At 38.3% G+C, this 19,317-nt stretch overlaps 1 protein-coding gene across 2 annotated transcripts in view; it reads right to left on the reverse strand.

The window, feature by feature from the left end:
- Nucleotides 1-362: 362 nt before the first annotated feature.
- The window catches only part of LOC145286128 (caspase-8-like), a 173,614-nt gene continuing 154,659 nt past the window's right edge, over nucleotides 363-19,317 (reverse strand). For both annotated transcript variants that reach the window (XM_080134834.1, XM_080134835.1), the window contains exons 10-11: nucleotides 18,462-18,603; nucleotides 363-743 (exon numbers count right to left, since the gene is read on the reverse strand). In XM_080134834.1, coding sequence (XP_079990960.1) covers nucleotides 611-743; nucleotides 18,462-18,603 — 275 coding nt within the window. In that variant the 3' untranslated portion in view covers nucleotides 363-610. The remainder of the gene's footprint in view (nucleotides 744-18,461; nucleotides 18,604-19,317) is intronic.

Below are 19,317 nucleotides of genomic sequence, written 5' to 3' on the forward strand. Positions count from 1 at the left end.
TCAATTCTTGAAACCTCTGACATTTTACAAATGCAATATGTAATGTGTGTTTATAATTCATTCTTGTGGATTGGAATTGCGAATGAAGTTGATGCAGAGGAAAATGATGTAATCATTATCTACATGCATCCTCGGCGATCACACAAGGCATTCAATTTGCTGCAACTTGATGATACATGGTTCTTCATTCCAACCAGAAGATTCTTTAAAAAAATTTTTTTGCAAAGTGAAATGTTGTCACTTTTTTGAAAAGATTGTTTTCAAAAGTGAAGAAATGCTGTCATTTTCTTGAAAAAAATTTTTTTCCAATATAAAATGTTGTCACTTTTATAAAAAAAATTGTTTTATAAAGTGAAATGTTGTCACTTTCTTGAAAAATTTATTTTCCAAAATAAAATGTCACTTTCTTGAAAAGTTTGTTTTCCAAATATAAAATGTCATCATTTTCTTAAAAAGCTTATTTTCTAAAATAAAATGTTATCACTTTTTTTCAGAAGTTCATGCAGAATAATTGGGTCAAAATATACTCTTCCACTTATTTTGTACAAGACTTTTGAAAAAAAAAATCATCAATAAAAAATATTCTCACAGCATTATTCATAATGAAAGCTTACAAAAAGAATACTTTTTTCCGCAGCATATTTATTGGAGCTGGAATCTGTTTAATGAGCTGTTGATTTTTATATCCCTCTTCTTTACAGACACAATCGTTAACCATTAGCAGCATGTCAGTGAGATCGTAACTGAAACAGAAAAAGATAAAAACAAAAATTGTTGTTACAGAGATTTATAATACTATAGAATGATCCTACCTCCACAAGCAAAACACTAGGAGAGATTAGCTATGACAATAAAGACATTAAAATGACAATAAAAAAAAACATTAAAGAAATTTATTAAAAGTGGCAGACCCTTTGAATGATTCAGACAAAGTAATGCCCTGACAATTAGTTGTTAATAGCTGGTGGGTGAAGACAGAGGATTTGAAAAGACATTGCTAATTTTCAATCAAAATAATCTGAGAAAAAAAAAAGACATCACAAAATATATTATAAGTGACAGGCTGTTTCATTACACAGACAAAGTGACATCATGACAGTTGTTAAAAACCGGAAATACAAGATTTCTCGGGTCCTGGGTATGACCTTAAACTATATCCAGTGGTGAGGCCCCAGCTTGCGAGCTTTGTGGAATGTGGAGCCACCCTTTAATTGCCATTGCTCCCAGGTCCACTCTGACCCGGAGTAGTAGTACCTGTTAGGGTCCCAACTATGGGTTAAATAGAAACCGACTTGAAAACAACAAATATATTCTATTAAAAAATCTTTCTTCAAAATCTTTGGATTCAGCATTAAATAACCTAAAAAGGGTTGATATGCCGTAAAACAAAAACAACCAACCAACCAACAAGATTTCTCGTACTGATACCATGTGTTCTTTGTCAATGGCCAGGAAAGTAATTCCTTCAATTGATGTTTTGCAGTATTCCTTAACTGCTCGGAACATTAAAATTTGGTTGTTGATAGGCATTTGAAAACTGGCTTGCAGTATCTTATGCTTGGCAGTACCCCCAATTCTGTCATAAGGGGATTTCCCATGACTAGTTGCAAAGAATGTCATGGTTGGATCAATGCCAAAATCAGACTTGTGGTGGCAAAGATTGAGAAATACCTTGTAACTTTTATATTGATCAGCACAGTCATCACTGAAGTATTCAATTCTTTTAATCTATCGCAAATTCTTCTTGATCTATGCTATGAAATTCTTTGCGATTTATTAACAAAAGGGGTGTCATAGTCAAGATTATCAGATATGATGCACAAAGAAATGAAAGATACAAAATTTGTAAAGAAAACTGACGATTATATTTTTCTGTGAAAACAAGCTGAGAAAAAATTTAATATCTCTGATTTCCATAGAAAATTAAATATATTCAGGAGACCCTAACTGTTAGAAAAAGAATAGTTATGGTGAGAGACAGAGGAGAGTCGTCAATAATGGAGTTAACGATAGCTGAGATTTTGAAGATGAGAGATGGCAACCTGGAACGGCCCAGAAGAAGATGAAGAAGAACCACAGCATTTGCATTTGTGATACAGCATGAGCATCAGTTACATCTAAACTGATTTATGTCCAGCCAATCCGTGGAACTGCCAGTCTGTGGAACAATGGAATTAATCTTAACTGAGAATTTAAAGTCAAAAGATGTAGAGACAAGGCTCTAAACACACACACATTCATGTCGAACACTTGTTTACAATATTTGTATCTGCATGCTGTTTTATTATATATGTATCGTAATATTAAAACTCTCGTATCCGGTGTTTACTGTGTTGCTAATTATCTCCGTTGCTATGTACTCTCTAGTATTTTCTATTAGTTCATTCAAGCCTTTATTCTAAGCAAACTTGTCTTTTGTTCTCACTTTACAACAATTTAATGAACTAATCAAAAAAAAAAAAATGGACAAATTTTAAAATCCTAATCATCTGGATATCTCTCCTAGCTCGACCGGCGCAAACAAAACATTTAAACATTGGCTTTGGACTATATCGTCTCTCATACAAAGAACAACCACCGAGAACACAACTGATATTGACAAGTTAGACATTTTGATAAATCATGTTTCTCCCGACGTATATGAATACATCACAGAACATACAACATATGCCTCTGCTCTGAATCGTCTCAGATAAAACCCACTAACAAAATTTTCGCTAGGCATACGTTGTTAACTCAAAGACAAAAAGATGATGAAAACATCGATGTATATGTAGAATCGCTACTGTTGTTAGCTAAAGATTGCAACTTTCAAGCAGTTAATGCTATTGAAAACAGAGACGCTTGCGTCAGAGATGCCTTCATTACAGGTTTATGTTCCAACTCTATCTGGCAGAGATTGCTTGAGAATAGAACACTTGTTTTAATTTGGCCGTCGACCAACCTGGAGCTATTTATTCAGCACAGAAAAATTCTGAATCCTATGCTCATTCTGAATCTTACACACATTCTTATGACATGGTGGCTACTGTTAACGACCAACAAAACTATCATAATAAATCTGAGGATGAATTTTGTGATACTTCTGCTTCCATAAAATCTAAATCTACTTCCTATTTTTGCGGGTATTCAAGACACGATTGGAAATTTTGTCCAGCGAGGTCTGCCATTCAAAAAAAATGTCATGTTAAAGGTCATTTTGTGAAGGCGTGTCAAAATTGTCAAAAATCTACATCTGCTCAAGCCACGTCAGCATCTAAACAATCACACAAACTAATGTCCATATTGTTTGATCCTCCAACAAAGAAAAACAATTTTTTTGAAACTACATCTGCTTCTTCTTCGGGTAGTTTAGAACCAACCTCTTTATACATTCTAGTCGGGAAAACTGAAGCAACAGCTATGATAGACACTTGGAGCTCTGGATACTTCATCTCGGAAGGCTTTGTTAAGAAAAATTAATTGAAAGTACAACCAGCTACTGGAAGGATACATATGGCCTCCTCGTCACTTAATCTCCAATGAAAGGACAGTGTACCGTCAACATCAATCTACAAGGTGAGTGATACGCTAACACAAAATTTGAAATTTTACCGGATCTTTGCAGTGATATCATTCTCAGCCGAGACTTCATGAGGCAGTATTCTAGGGTTTCTTTTAACTTCGGTGGTCATAAGAGAAGTCTCCAAATGCCTAGCTCTGTTTCCTCCAGTATACAGTCTGCTTTAGTAGAAACACCATCTCTTTTCGCAAACCTTTCTCCAGACTGCAAACCTATTACCCTAAATCTAGGAGGTTTGGAAATCAAGATAAACAATTTATATGGTCAGAAATTGAGAAAATGCTCCGGGAAGGAGTAATTGAAGAAGTACCTCACCTTGGAGAGCCCAAGTTTTAATAGTTACTGGTGAGCATCACAGAAAAAGATTGGTTGTTGATTACAGTCGAACAATCAATAGATTCACATCATTAGACCCTTACCCTCTACCAAGGATGGATGATCTTGCTGCTGAAATTTCCAGATATAAAATTTACAGCTTCCTGGATTTAAAGAGTACGTATCACCAGATAACCATTCGAGAGGAAGAGAAAATCTACACTGCCTTTGAGGCGAACGGAAAATTATATCAGTTTTGTAGAGTTCCATTTGGCGTCACTAATGGTGTCGCTTGTTTCCAAAGAATGATGGACAGCATCATCAAGCAACATAAGTTGCAGGGAGTTCATGCATATGTTGACAAATATAGTTATAGTTGGGAATACCCAAAAGGAGCATGACGAAAATCTTGCAAAATTTCAGAAAGTTGCTCGAGTCCATAACCTGACTTTCAACGAAGCACAGTCTATATTGTCAACTACTTGAATAGATTTCCTTGATTACACAATAACACACGGAACAATTAAACCAGATGGTGAACGACTACGACCACTCTAGGGACTACCTTTTCTGAAAGACAAGGCGGCTATGCACCGAGTCATTGAATTATTTTCATATTATTCGCAATGGATATCTAAATTCTCCAAGAAAATAAAACCTCTTGTTAACAATGACTCTTTTCCCATCAACACAGAATCTAAGAAGGCCTTCAATAACATCAAAGACGAAATTGGAAAGGCTCTGCTCCATTCAATAAATGAAGATCTTCCCCTAGTGATTGAAACTGATGCCTCAGATACCACTATAGCGGCCACTCTCAATCAAGCTGGTCGACCAGTTGCCTTTTTTCAAGGTCTCTTACTCACGCTGAATGCAAACATGTTTCCGTCAAAAAAGAAATGTGGAAGCAATCAAAAAGTGGCCACACTACCTATCTGTCAGGCATCTCATAATAGTTACTGACCAAGAAGCAGTGAACTACATGTTCAATTCAATTCAAGATCCGGAAAAATTAAAAACAATAAAATTCAAAGGTGGAGAATGGAATTGGCATGCTACAATTATGATATCATGTATCGGCCAGGAAGAAATAACATTTCTGCTGACGCACTCTTATGAGCTTATTGTGGAGCTATCAACAACAAAGCTAAACTATCAGATATCCATGTGTCTCTCTGCCACCCGGGAATCACACGAATGGCACATTTTGTGAAAGTTCAAAATCTTCCTTATTCGATAGAAGAAATCAAGAAAGTGTGTGCCAAATGCCCCATATGTGCACGATGAAAACCAAGGTTCCATTCTCCAAACTCAACCCCTCTTATCAAAGCTACTCAGCCAATGGAAAGATTCAACATAGATTTCAAAGGACCGCTCCCATCTACGTCGAAGAACCGGTACCTACTAGTAGTAGTGGACGAGTACTCACGTTTTCCATTTGCTTTTGCTTGTGCAAATATAACTACTAATGATCGAGGAACTTCATTTGTAGCCAAAGACCTATGGAAGTATCTCACATAGCATAGGCATAGCAACAAGCGGGACTACTCCTTGCAACCCTCGAGGAAATAGACAATGTGAGCGATACAATGGCATTATATGGAAAACTATACCCATGGCATTGGCTTCTAGTAACCTCAAAGAGTCACAGTAGGAGACTGTACTTCCCAAAGTATTACACTCAATCAGATCTCTACTGTGTACTGCAACTAATGCCACTCCTCATGAGAGACTATTTCCCTACCAACGGAAGTCACTTAGTGGTCATTCTCTACTCTCTTGGTTAACTGTATCAGGACCTGTATTACTGCGTTGTCATGTTCGGCATAGTAAATATGAACCTTTGGTCGATGAGGTACAACTTTTAGAAGCAAATCCTCAGTACGCCCATGTGCAGTTTAATGACGGACGAGATCTACGTCTACAATCTACGTGACCTAGCTCCCATTGGAAACTAGACTCTCTCTAAAAAACTGACCCCAACTGAAACCTTGGTTCATCCAGAAGTCGAACAATCCTTGTATATCTCATATCATTTCTCTCCATTCAACACATGCCTGCAAGACTTACAAATCAGCTCTATTCCAAAATTCATAATGATCAGTTAATTAGTTTAGTAGTGAATCCTGTATCCATAATCATATAAACATACTTAATAGATAGAGGTTTATAGCAACTCTTTTTGCCATATATCAGATTGATGTATGTGGGTGATAGTTTGTTAATGTGATCGCTTGCAGCATGGCTTACATATAAAATCGAGTTTATTAGAATATTTCAGTTTTAAAGTTATTGCCCTCAAGCAACACTGAGTTTTGTTATCTCCCCTTCACTCTCCACTTGAAAACATATTTTTGTTTAAATGAATTTAAAATAATAAAAATGTAAGAAATTCATTAGAATTTCAATTTTAAAGTCAATGCTATAAAGAAACATTTATTTTAATGTATTCCTGAGCAAGTCTACATTTCTAATCTTCTCCCTTTTTAAAAACAAAAACGATAATGAAACATTTGTTGTAATGTATTTCTGGATAATGCAGAGTTTCTTGTCTTTCACCTCTTTCCCCTCAACACTATAAAGAAACACATATTTGTTTTAATGTATTCTTGTGCATCACTGAGTTTCTTATCTTCTCTCCAACACTATAATTAAACACATTTATTTCAATGTATTCGCTTGCAATGCAGCATTTCTTGCCCCTCCTCGGATGCTAAATAATCTCCAAAGAATCAGAATTTCTCAAAGTCCAGTAACTTTTTACAAACTACATGATAACATTAAAATGTTGCTCTAAATATTGACTTCTCTAAATAGTTCTGTTCTAGCCGACCTCCAAAAGAATAAAGAGTCTTTAAAAAATTCTCCCTAAATTCTGTCCAAGGTAGTGCTGAAAAAGAATATATCAATGGGTGTGTCTTGTTGTGTAAGTTTCCCTTTTTTCTGAACACATAGATACATACACACAGACAGAGTAACAAGCAGACAACTATCCTTTATTTTACTTTAGATCACTGGAAAAAGGCTTTCTTTCTTTTTATAGATTATTATCACAAATTAGAAAAAATTAAAAATTAAATTAATTGCTGGGCAATATATTTTCTTATCTCCTTCCTCAACAATCTGATGAAACATGTTTCTTTTAATGCATTCCTGGGCAATGCCGAGTTTCTTATCTTCCCTTTTTGGCATTATAAAGTTAAGTTTCTTGTCTTATTTCTCTTCTCCTTAACACTATAATGAAACACATATTTACTTTAAATAATCCCCAAGGAATTAGCGTTCAGCAATTTCTTTGCAAATTCCTACATGCTAACATTAAAAAGTTATATATGTTGACCTTTCTTCTGACTAAATCTGTTCCGGTAAAAGTAAAAAATAAAATTACTTGCACATTTTAGGTAATAAGTTATTCTTTTTCTGGAAAGGATTATATTTATTATAATGTATGCATTTAATCTTAAATTTCTGAATTTTTTTTTTTTTTTTACAAAGGAATCACCACTTATTAAGGCCTGGAGGCCACTTGAGGATAAGGGTTAATGAGTGGAAATTTGGTAACTTGGACTCAAAAACTTGTTCATGTTGGACTTGAAGACAATCATATTATAGTCAGTTGGAAAGCAGGAAAATGAAAGAGAGTTCCAAAAGCATGCAGTTCTAAGAAAGAAGCTTTGTTCATGGAATCTATGTTTAGGTTTAGGTACAGATAAAGAGTGGGGGAAAATTATCGATAGTTGTTTCAGCTAGATGAGTGTTTTTCATGAAAGTTTGGCGAGTGTGGGACCATAGATTGGAGCTCAGACAAGCACTTGCCATGAAACTCATCTAATTGTAGCGAGAAGTTTAAAATATATGTAAAAATAAATTAAAAGGACATTTTTAGGAACTATCAGATGTAATATTTAACAATGTGTATTGCTATTGCATCAGCTGTGTAAATGTTCTGTATAATGTTTTTAAGGGTTGAATTAGAATAATTAAAAAGGGAGATCCTAAAAAAAGCATGACAAACAAGCAGTTATTAGTGAAGTCTTTAATCAGCATCTTACTCCAAACACATGAGCCATGGTTTTGAATATGTCTTTTTCTTCATCTTCCTATGAACTGTGTTGATATTCTAGTGTGGTTGGTCAGTGGAGCATGAGAATATGGTTCATAGCAATAGCTTATATCTCCTATATGTAATATTTTGATTGCAGAAATTCCCCTCTGGACCAAATTATGGTAGGTTTGCAATAACAGATGCCATCTACAAATTTATTATGTCTAAACTTTTACCGACCATCTTATGTAACACTGTTACATAATGACATACGTTTATTATGAAGACACGCGCACACACATAACTATAATTCAAACATAATAGATGAAAGTTAGAAGACCAAATATGATACTGGAATGAACGGGAATGATGTTCATCTTGCCCTTTTCAAAGTCATTGTTTTTCCCTCCACTGTCTCTACTTCCGGTCATTGATCTTGTGAGAAGTCGCGAGAATTTAAAGTTTAGGACTGTGGACAAAGGGAGGCAACTTTGCCCAAAGAAGTAAAGAGTTACTCCCCTTTACATTATTTGTTTCATCCCAACATCTCCCCTTTAAATTTTGTCACTGGTACGACTTTAGTTGGGGATCCATCTGCAAATGTTGTGTTGGACAATGGGTACGAGCTGACTTCAAGATGTTAGGTTCTTGCACTCCAGCTTCAGCGTTCTGAGAAGCTTCTGGTGTTTGTTGTGGCAAGTTGAAGGTGTCCAACAAGATGTTTAGTGGAATAGGGTGATCTGGTATTCTGTCTGAGAGATGTGATTGTCGCAGTTGGTTGGAGTGTCAAACCCAAATTGAATTTTGGATATTTACCTTGTACGTTACATTTCCAGTTCGTCGTACAATGTAGCCTTGGATCCATGACTCTTTGTTGTTCAGTTAGTCTTTTGTTAAGACTTGTTAACCTAGTAAGAATGTTCTTTAGACTGAACCATAGTGGCGGTTGTACCGCCGTTCCATTTTTGTGTTCCTCTTGATGGAATGATGTGGTTTTGGACATAGGACATCAATATGTAAGCGGATTTTCCGAATCATCAAGCTTTCAGTTGGTGTGCTACCGTTTGGTGTCTTAGGGTTTGGTGTTGCCCTATAGCTTATCAAGAAGGTTTCAAGTATCTCTGATGTTGTCCCTTCTCCCCTGAGTTTTAAAAGGGCTCTTTTAAAGGTGTTCACAAGACGTTCAACTTGACCGTTTGACTGTGGATGAAATGGTGGTGTGCGAATGTGGTGGATACCATTTTGTTGGCAGAAAGTAGAAAACTTAACTAAGCTAAAAGCGGTGCCGTTGTCAGAGACCAAAGTCTCAGAAATGCCAAATCTGCTGAAAATCTTCTGAAGTTTGGAAATTGTTTCCTCAGAAGTAATGTGGTTCATTTTGAATATCTCGGGCCATTTGCTGTAGGCATCTACAACAATGAGAAAGGATTGTCCATTTGTGGGCCCTGCAAAATCTATGTGGATGCACGACCAGGGGGAATCTGGAATAGGTCATGAAGAAAGTGTAGATTTTCGAGGGGATTTAGCTGCTAGCTGACATTTAGTGCAAGTGCATCCAAGATCTTTGAGCTGCTTATCCATTTTTGGCCAATAAACGTAACCACATGATAACGCTTACATGCGACTGATGCCTTGGTGTCCGAAATGAAACTGTTTTAGAATTCTGCTTTGCAATGATGAGCAAGGAGCAGTATACCATCAAGCTCTGATAAGGAAGATTTCCGTTTAAAGAATGGTAGTAGCTGTTTGTTTGGGGGTACTGCTGGACACTTGGTACGGTGGTAGTGGATGACTTCTTGTAGTAGAGTGTCAGAAGCTGTAGCTTCTTTAATTATGTTAGAAGTAACTGGTAGTTCCCTTATCATAGCTGTGAGCGTTGAAGAGATTTCTGGCTCCAGGGATATTCCTGCAACAATGGAGTCTTCGGGTAGCCTCTGATGTGTACTAATTAGTCTCAACAGGGCATTTGCATGTCCAATCGAATTGGTTGAAAGGTACTTTATCGAGAAATTGTAGTCCAATAATGTGGTAGCCCACCATTGTAGTTGATTGGCAGTATACACTGAGATACCTTTCTTGGATCCAAAAATGCTCACCAAAGGTTTATGGTCTGTAACCAAAGTAAAGTGACGTTCCTAGATCATTTTATGGAACTTCTTTACAGCATATATTATCGTCAAAGCTTCTTTCTCGATTTGAGTGTAATTCCTTTCTGCAGGTGTCAATGACCTAGATGCATGAGCGATAGCTTTCTGACTGCCACCAGGAAAAATGTGAGAGATTACGGCTCCAACGCCATAGTCAGAAGCATCAGAAACCACGATAATGTCCAAAGATGGATTAAAATGGGTCAAGAGATCTGAAGAGAGTAAAACTTTGATTTTGGCAAAAGCAGTTTTGCATTCTAGTGACCAGTTCCATGCAATCCCTTTTTTCAGGAGTTATTGAGAGGAGTTTGAATGTGGTGTAAGTCTGGTAAAAATGAGCTGTAATGACTTACCAACCCAAGGAAAGAACGTAGAGTTTTGACATCTGTTGGAGCTGGCATGTTTTTGATGGCTGATATGTTCATGGGTCGGATCGTCGACTTGTTTTTTCAAAGATGAAACGTAGATATTTTATTGATGTTCGGGACAGGGAGTTTGGGTCTAAATATTGATTTGCTTTCAACTTGAGAGTGGCTTTCATTTTTGTGCAACATCCCAAATCCTCTTAAAAAACATCACTGAACTTAGACTTAAGCGTCTGAGTAAAATGCTTTTCAGTGTCCTGAACTGACTTAAGAGAAAATGTGTTGAAGACAGATTCCAATAGGACCGTGAATAGATTGCATTCTTCGATCCAGTCCAAACCGATCAGGTGTAGATCAGTGTCTGTTACATAACAAGTTCCAGTGAATACTTTGTCTTGGAAGGAAACAGAGCAATTTAGTTCCCCAGCAAATTGGATATCATTTCCAGATGCACTCTTGGCAACATGGTTGGTTTTCAATAGGTCCGGTTTTCCGATTTTCGTCCATGTTTTATGCGAGATTAGAGTAATGTCTGATGCTGTGTCAAACTGAAAACGAACTGGACACTCATTTAATCTGACACTTATGTATTTTCTGCGATATTTGTAATCAATCTTAAATGAGGCAAACACTGCGTTTGATTTATTTAACCAGGAATTTTGCTGAGTAGGGGATTTGGCGTTAGGGGGATGACAAAAATTTTCTTTGTGCCCATGTTTATGACACACTTGGCATTTGTGTTTTCTGAAGGGACAAAAACAGGCATAGTGCCATTTACCGCAAGACCAGCATGCAGACAATGTTTTTTTATTCAAAACTTTGAGTTGATGTGTGACATTAGTGAAGGTAGTGTGTGTTGCTGCTGGACTAACATTGTTTCCTTTTTTAAGTTCAACAACCTGTTAGACTCCGTTGTCAGATCCTGGACGGTTACGTTTTTATTTGTTTCAAGCTTTACTAGCAGTCGGGAACATATTTCTGAATCGTTTGATGACTGTAGACCTGCTATAAAAATTAGGCATTTAAATTGGTCCTCAGTCAGTGTCTGGAGATGAAATCTCTTGCACTCATGATTCACACGTCCGGCATAAGTGACAAAATCGTCGGACTGGTTTTTTGAAAGTTTGAAACAGTTATATCGAATATTGAATAGGGACTATTGTTCCCAAAAAATGTCTGCAAGATACCGATAGTCTCAGTAAAAGTCAAATCAAAAGGTTGTTTGGGTAAAATAAAATTTACAAATCTTTTGTTTTCCTTTGTACCCAACTTTTGTATCAGAAGGCGTTTTTTCCAGTCATCATCCTTGCTAGGAAATTCATGGTAAAATGTGTCCTTCCATTGTGAAAACCATGAGCTGAATGTGCAGCCGTTACGGGCATTATAGAAAATTCTGTAGTAATGTTGGAAAGCTCAACACTAGATGAATTTTTACCGTAGCACCAACTACACTATTTCCTTTAAACTGACCACATCTATATGTTTAGACCATGCTGAATAAGACAATCTACTTTAACTTTGGTGAAGACAAGTAGTTTTCGATATATAATGACATACATTATGCACTATAATTCACTGTTCTATGCATGCAATATAAAAAAGTGTACTTCTCTCTGCACAACATTGCCACTCACCCCCAATTGTTTTTTTAGTTTATAGTCTTTGAGGGTGGGTACGCTGACAAGATATATCAAGGTTGAACTTGGGAAAATACTTTAACAGTCCCTCCACCCTGCTCATAAAATGGGGTGTCCATTCTGAAAGCCATTCTCACCATGGCTAGGTTGATCATGTCTATTCCATACAACGTTCTTAACATGAGGAGATCGTGGGGTGTCTATTCTGAAACCCATTCTTAACATTAAGACGTTGGGGACTGGCCACCAACAATAACCATAGTTTAATTTTTTACAAGGAGGGGGCATGCTTTCACTGGGCAATGCCGAGTCCTGCTAGTACATAATAAAGACAACATCTCAGCAAAAACTACACAGTCAGTAACAAGTAATATGGTTTACATCCTGCAAGATCTACAGCTGATGTACTAATTGTAATTTCTCATAGGATTAATGAATCTATGTATGGGAGTTTCCTCTCAAGAGCAATAGCTCTTGACATATCAAAGACATTTGATAGGGTTTGGTATAAAGGACTACTTCACAGGATTTACAGCTATGGAATATCTGGAAATGTCTTCTCAATTATCGAATCTTTTCTTTCTTTATATAAGTAGTAGTTGATGGGAAAAAGTCTAATGCTCAAAGTATTAACACTAGCATGCCTCAAGAATCCATCCTGGGCCCAACGCTTTTCCTTATCTTTATCAATGATCTCCCAGATCACACTCTAAGTTCATTCACCGACATATATGCAGATGACACAACCATTTATGGCAAAACTTCAAAAACCAACAACAACCATATTGAACCTTATATATAGTAGTAAGATCAAAACTAAAAATATATATATATGACTTGAGTGCCATCAGCTAGAATCGAAACCAATATATATATATATATATATATATATATATATATATATATATATATATATATATATATATATTGACCTTAAATGGGCTGATAAACAACAAAACAAAATAAACCAAATACAATATTAGAATCAGTCACTGACAACTTTCTCTCTCAACTTCCAGCACGTCTCTCCCCACTGCCTCTATCAACAGACATTTTATCAGAAAACTGACCCCATTCCATTTGCATACATGTGCAGTGGAAAATGAGATCTTTTGAGATTCCACGAGACTACATCTTATAAATCCATGGCTGGCATCTTTAATTTCTCTTTCTCCCAGATCTCATCCGAAGGTAAGTTGTATGACTGCACGTGACACACATACATGGATGCTTTCCTCTTTGCTTATTACATTCAACTCTACACTCCCCCTGGTCTCCAGATCACACATTTGGCATGGTGGACGTGGTCGTTTGTTGCGGGTACTTCTATGAAGGGGGATTGGCTGGACTACTTCATCTTCATTGGAGCTCTCAGAAGATGTGTCAGAACCATTAACATCAACGTTAGGGCGTGCAGTCATACCATCAGGCTGGACTTGAAGCTCTCAGAAGGGGTGCTGGAACTATCAGTGTCTGTATTGGGGTTCACAGTTGTACCATCGTGGGGAATAGGACGGATCCACAGGTCATCGTTGGATGATTCACCATCACTGCTACTCACCAACTGGTTCATATTCAGGGCAGGCCGGATACCCTTCACATGGCATGGAGTACCATTGACTAGCATGGCTTGCTCACTGATGATGCCAGTGATTTGCCCTCTTTGAAAGCTGCTGGTGCATCGATTATTGGGAGGCTTCACCCAAACAATGTCCCCTAACTCATACGGCCCTCGGGTTTCCTGCTGATCAGGCAGACGGGCATCAATGTCCTTGATGCGCACTCGATAGCAATGGATCACATTGATGGGTGCGCTTGCAGCAGTCATGCCATCCTTTGAAGTTGCATTATATCTATAGACCGCCTCTGTGATCGTGCATTGTTTTCTTGTTGCGATCCTCTTCACACTTCGATGGCACCACTCTGCTATGCCGTTGCCACTTGGTGTCTGTGTCTGAGCTGGATCCCCCACTCGTCTACGAAACATCTGAACTCCCCACTGCAGAAGGCCATGTCATTGTCTGTGAGGATCTCTTCAGGCGGCCCCCTTTCATAAAATATGGACTCCAATTCACGGATTACACTGGAGGAATCCTGTTTTATTAACTGGCGCTAGATTGCAAATCTTGTTGGTCCACAATCGATCAGGGTGAGGAAGTGCTGGCTGCCGTAGTGGGCTCCAAGTCGCGCTTACTCCCAGCTGACCTTTCCGCCATCTGGCCAGGGCGGGGTCGATTGACTGGCATGTTTGGCATTCCCTGACTACCGCTTTCACTGCACTTTTGGACACCGACGGATTGGACAACTGCACAAAATAGCATGTCCATCTAACTCCGGTGTGTCCACTGAGGTGGTGTATCTTCCTGATTTCATCTGCCACCTCAATAGAGGTGGCACATAATGGTACTGGCGTGGCTTTCTTCTTCATGGTGTCATACCATCTCTGTGGCACCCGAGTGAGCCTGTCAGCAAGGTTGCAATTTGAAGTGACCAGTACCGCATCAACAGACAGGTTGTACTCTGTTACCAGCTTTTTTACGGTCTCCAACCTCCATCTGATCAGCATCTCGCTGGCTGCCTTAGTGCGCACCCTAGTCTTGCCTGTCAGTGTGTCTGATATCCAGTGGTACACGCATAGTGAATCTGTATGTATGCGTAATTTCCTGACTTTCCACTTGAGTGCTAGGTTGATACCTTTTATCACCACATTGAGCTCTGCCAGGTTGATATGAGCAGCGTCACTCGCCAGTCGCAACCAGCAAGCGTCCTCAATCGCAGCATCATTCTTCTCAAACAGCACACCAATTGCCAGAGAGCTCGTATCCACCCACACATTCAGTTTGTCTCCCTGCAGGCACTAGTCTCTTTTGACGAGGTCATCCTGCTTTACTCTTGCGATGGTCTCCTTCACCATGCAAACCAACAGATCGTTGGCTGTCGGCTGTTTCATCATCCCAGTCTTTGGTGACAGCGCTTGCCCTCCTTTTTATGATGCCTGTTGCCACGTGAGTCTATCCACACACTGATAGGTACCCCACAAGTTTCCCACACAAGGAGAATACTGCTCGCCTCGTGAAGACATCGGGTACTTCAGGAACTGCAGTTCCGCGCCTCCATTTCAAAGTGCCTCACTCCTGTCGAACGTTCAGGCCCAAACACGAACGCCATTCACCAAACGTTTTGGATCCTTGCACGTCAAACCAAACTCAGCCAGTTTGGCCCTCACATATGACGATGACACAATGTCTTCATTCACATATATGTCATCAAGGTACGCGAATGTCCCATCTTTAATTGTCTCTTCCTGTGACAACACAGTTTTAATAATGGTCTTCATTATTTGGGGTGCCACGTTCAGCCCAAAGCCTAGTCTGGTAAGGCAGTACCTCCTGCCAGCAAATACTACTGTCTGAAATGGCCCCATTGTTTCACTGATTCGGATCTGCAGGTATGCTTTTCTTAGATCCAGCAGGGACACATTGGAACCCTGCTGGCGCCACTCTCGTAACTTGCTGGCACAAACGTCAGAATCTGCCGTAAACGCATCAACATGCGCATTCAGTTCGCAATAGTCCATCACTGGCCTCACCTTTGCTTTGTTGTGCTGAGCGGCCACCATCAGCGGAATCAGGCCTTTGGGAGGTCCAAGTTTCTCACAGGGGTAGGGATTCAACCAGCCATCCTTGATCCAATCATGAAGTTCCTCTTCATATGCAGGCCTCATTTGGTTGGGCACATGGTACTCTGTTACCTCATTTCACAGTTTTGCTGGTTCCTGGTTTTCCGACCACTTCCACATGGCTGTCCAAGCCTTCTGCTGCTGGTCAAACTCAACAATTAAGTCTGGCTGATCAATCTTCAAAGCAGCATACACTAAAACTTCTCCTTAATCGCCCCCGTCTGTGTTATGTGAGCATCACCTAGGGCTCTGATGGCCTCATAGCATAGGAGCAGGTCAAAGTTGAGCGGTCCAGCGCTTTGATGTTAGCTGAATTTCCAGTTTTAGTGCGAATGTTAACAGTGCCCACCCCGCAACATGTCCACGTCGCTCCACTGAGGGTGGTTAATCTAGAAGTCTTCTTCTTCCAAGTGCGGCAGAGGCCCGCACTCACTACAGTGCGAGAGCACCCAGAGTCAAAGAGTGCTGAGCACAATGTCTCATTGACATAGACCTGAATGGTCGGAAGCGCCTCGTCTAATTTCTGTTTGGGGAAGAGGTCGACACTGGCACCTTGTCCCCGACCCCGTTTTCTGAATAATCCCAGGCCATATGACCAGTCTTATTACATCAGTAGCAGCGAATAGCTGTCAGTTGCCGCCGGCAGTTCCTCGCAATGTGGTCATTGCACCTATAACACATGATTTCACCGCGCAGGACGGGCCCCTAGTAAGGTCTATCCTCATTTAATGCGTGCTGTGCAGCAGCGACTACCGGTTCTCCCATCTCATAAGTATTCTTCATCACGGTCCTGGCCCGGTCTACCAGGTCATTAAGGGACAATGAAGCTATGTTTGAGCTAGCCCACAGGAGTTGCTTTGCCCCGGTTGGGAGCCCTGCCAAAAATTTGCATGGCAATGCCCGCTCAGGCAGCCAACCAAACAACACGTCAATTTCGTCAGCTCGGTCAAATAAACATCGACAGTTTCACCAGGATGCAAGGTTCTTGCCTCAAATTGCTCCTAAGCAGTGGTGGGGTCGATAGCGAACGCCTTGTATAATGCCGCCTTGATCCTTTCATAATCCTGTTTTTCCTCAGGACTAAGCTGTTGATATACTGCAAAAGCCCCGCCAGACAGACATAGAGAAACCACATGTTCAATATTCTTCACACTAGACAACAGGCAATGCAGTTCCACCTTCTCCACCCAGTCAAGTACTGTGGTCGAGCCGTCAAATTCCAGTATTAATTTAAGGTCGAATTTTTCCGCCATTATGCCGAAATAGCTTGACGTTAAATGGGCTGATAAACAACAAAACAAAATAAACCAAATACAATACGCAAAAGTCCAGATAGAATCCGTCACTGACAACTTTCTCTCTCAACTTCCAGCATGTCTCTCCCCACTGCCTCTATCAACAGACATTTTATCAGAAAACTGACCCCATTCCATTTGCATACATGTGCAGTGGAAGATGAGATCTTGTGAGATTCCACGAGACTACACTTTATAAATCCATGGCTGCCATCTTTAATTTCTCTTTCTCCCAGATCCCATCCGAAGGTAAGTTGTATGACCGCACGACACACACACACAGCGGCACTTTCCTCTTTGCTTATTACATTCAACTCTACAATATATATATATATATATATATATATATATATATATATATATATATATATATATAAAGGGATGACAGGTAAATATAAATATATTTATATTTAAGGATTAAAGTTAAATTCTGTAGATTAAAATATACATAAAAAGTATATTCAAGTTAAGAATTTATTGTTTGAAGCAAGAAATATATGGAAAAGAATTATATTTATTTCCTTAATCCATTTTGCTAATTGCATTTCATTTCCTCTGATGATATGAGCCATTATTGAAAATCCATGGATTAAGGAAATGAATATAATTTTTTTCCATATATTCCTTGCTTCATATAATAAATTCTTAACTTGAATATATTTTTTATGTATATTTTAATCTACAGAATTTAACTTTAATCTTTAAACATATGTTTGCTCTATTTTTATATATTGAGCTTTACCTTTTTGGCTCGGATCGTCTCAAAAACATTATCTCACTGTAATAATTAATAAGACAATTGACTTGATTATCTAATCTGTGATTTAACTCATTCATATTTATATTCACCTGTCATCTCTTTTTTAAAAGGTAGAATCACCCAATTGTTGACAAGATTCAAGAAATCAAGTAAGCATATATATATATATATATATATATAGATGTTGTTTTGTTTTGGTTTTAGCGATATGTTTTGAATGAATTCAATTATTTACGAAAGTGCATTTTTACCTAAATGCGAGTTGGGAATAATTTTCCCTTTTAACCAATTTGGTACCCCCACATGGGGAGCGGTATATATATATATATTATTTATTATTTTATTTTATTTTTAAATATATATATATATATATATATATATATATATATATATATATATATACAAATTCACCTATCACCCCTTTTTTAAAAGATGATACCATCCAATCCATGAAAACAAGATGCAAACAAACAAGGTTCACAGAGTTTTATCATTATATAATTATAAAACTCTGTGAACTTTGCTATTAAGCAAAAATACTGAACATCAAGAAAACATGACCAAATTAGTCCCAAACATGCCAAATATTTGGACCAGTACACAAATTAAACTCACAAAATAAATTCAAAATAAATAAATAAATAAATAGTCCTTACTTTTTACTGTGCTCATTGAAAACACTGCATAAGTTCTGGATGAACCAAGATCCCTTCTTCGGATCCCGAATGGAAACGTAACCGGCGACTGTTGCATGTGCCATTAAGAAATCAGCTTCAGTAGGAACCGTTGAATCAAATTCTAATAAAATCAGAATGAAATAAGAATTAAAGTTATGATAAGTCTTTCAAAAATCCACGATAAGCATTACTATTAGCAACATAAATTATTTAAAGGAAATATAGTTGGAAAAATTTTTAATATTTTGTTCTGAGAATTTGAAAAAAATATACATCAAAATTAGAGCCTTTTAGGTCATTGGAGCCGGTAAAATGTTATCATTTTACCCATTCTGTTAACTAAAAAATAAAAATGATTCTATTTTGTTTTGTGGGAGGGTGGAGATTCACTTTACTATATAAATATAGCATAAAATGATTATACGTTTCTTTTTTTTTTTTTTTTTTACATGGGGTTCACCACTTATCAAGGCCCAATGGCCACTCAGGGATAAGGGTTATTGTCTGTACAGTAATCAAAGGGATAGTGTAGCAATAGTATTGGAGAATTGGTAAGGTGTCATTACTTGGGGGGGGGGGGGTCATCAGGAATTTGTTTGTGTTGGACTTGAAGACATCCAGGTTGAAGTCGGGAGGGAAACAGGCAAGCGGAACAGAGTTCCACAGGCGTGCAGTTCTAAGAAAGAAGCTTTGTTCATGGTATCTACGTTTTGATTTAGGCACAGATAGGGAGTGGGGAAAATTATTGACGGTGGTTTCAGCTAGTCGGGTGTTTTTTGAGAAAGATTGGCGAGGGGAGACCAGAGATTGGAGCTCAGACGAGCACCTGCCATGG

The sequence above is a fragment of the Euprymna scolopes genome, chromosome 10 (assembly GCF_053919585.1).
Source record: "Euprymna scolopes isolate OS-2025 chromosome 10, ASM5391958v1, whole genome shotgun sequence".
In the NCBI taxonomy this organism is placed as follows: domain Eukaryota; kingdom Metazoa; phylum Mollusca; class Cephalopoda; order Sepiida; family Sepiolidae; genus Euprymna; species Euprymna scolopes.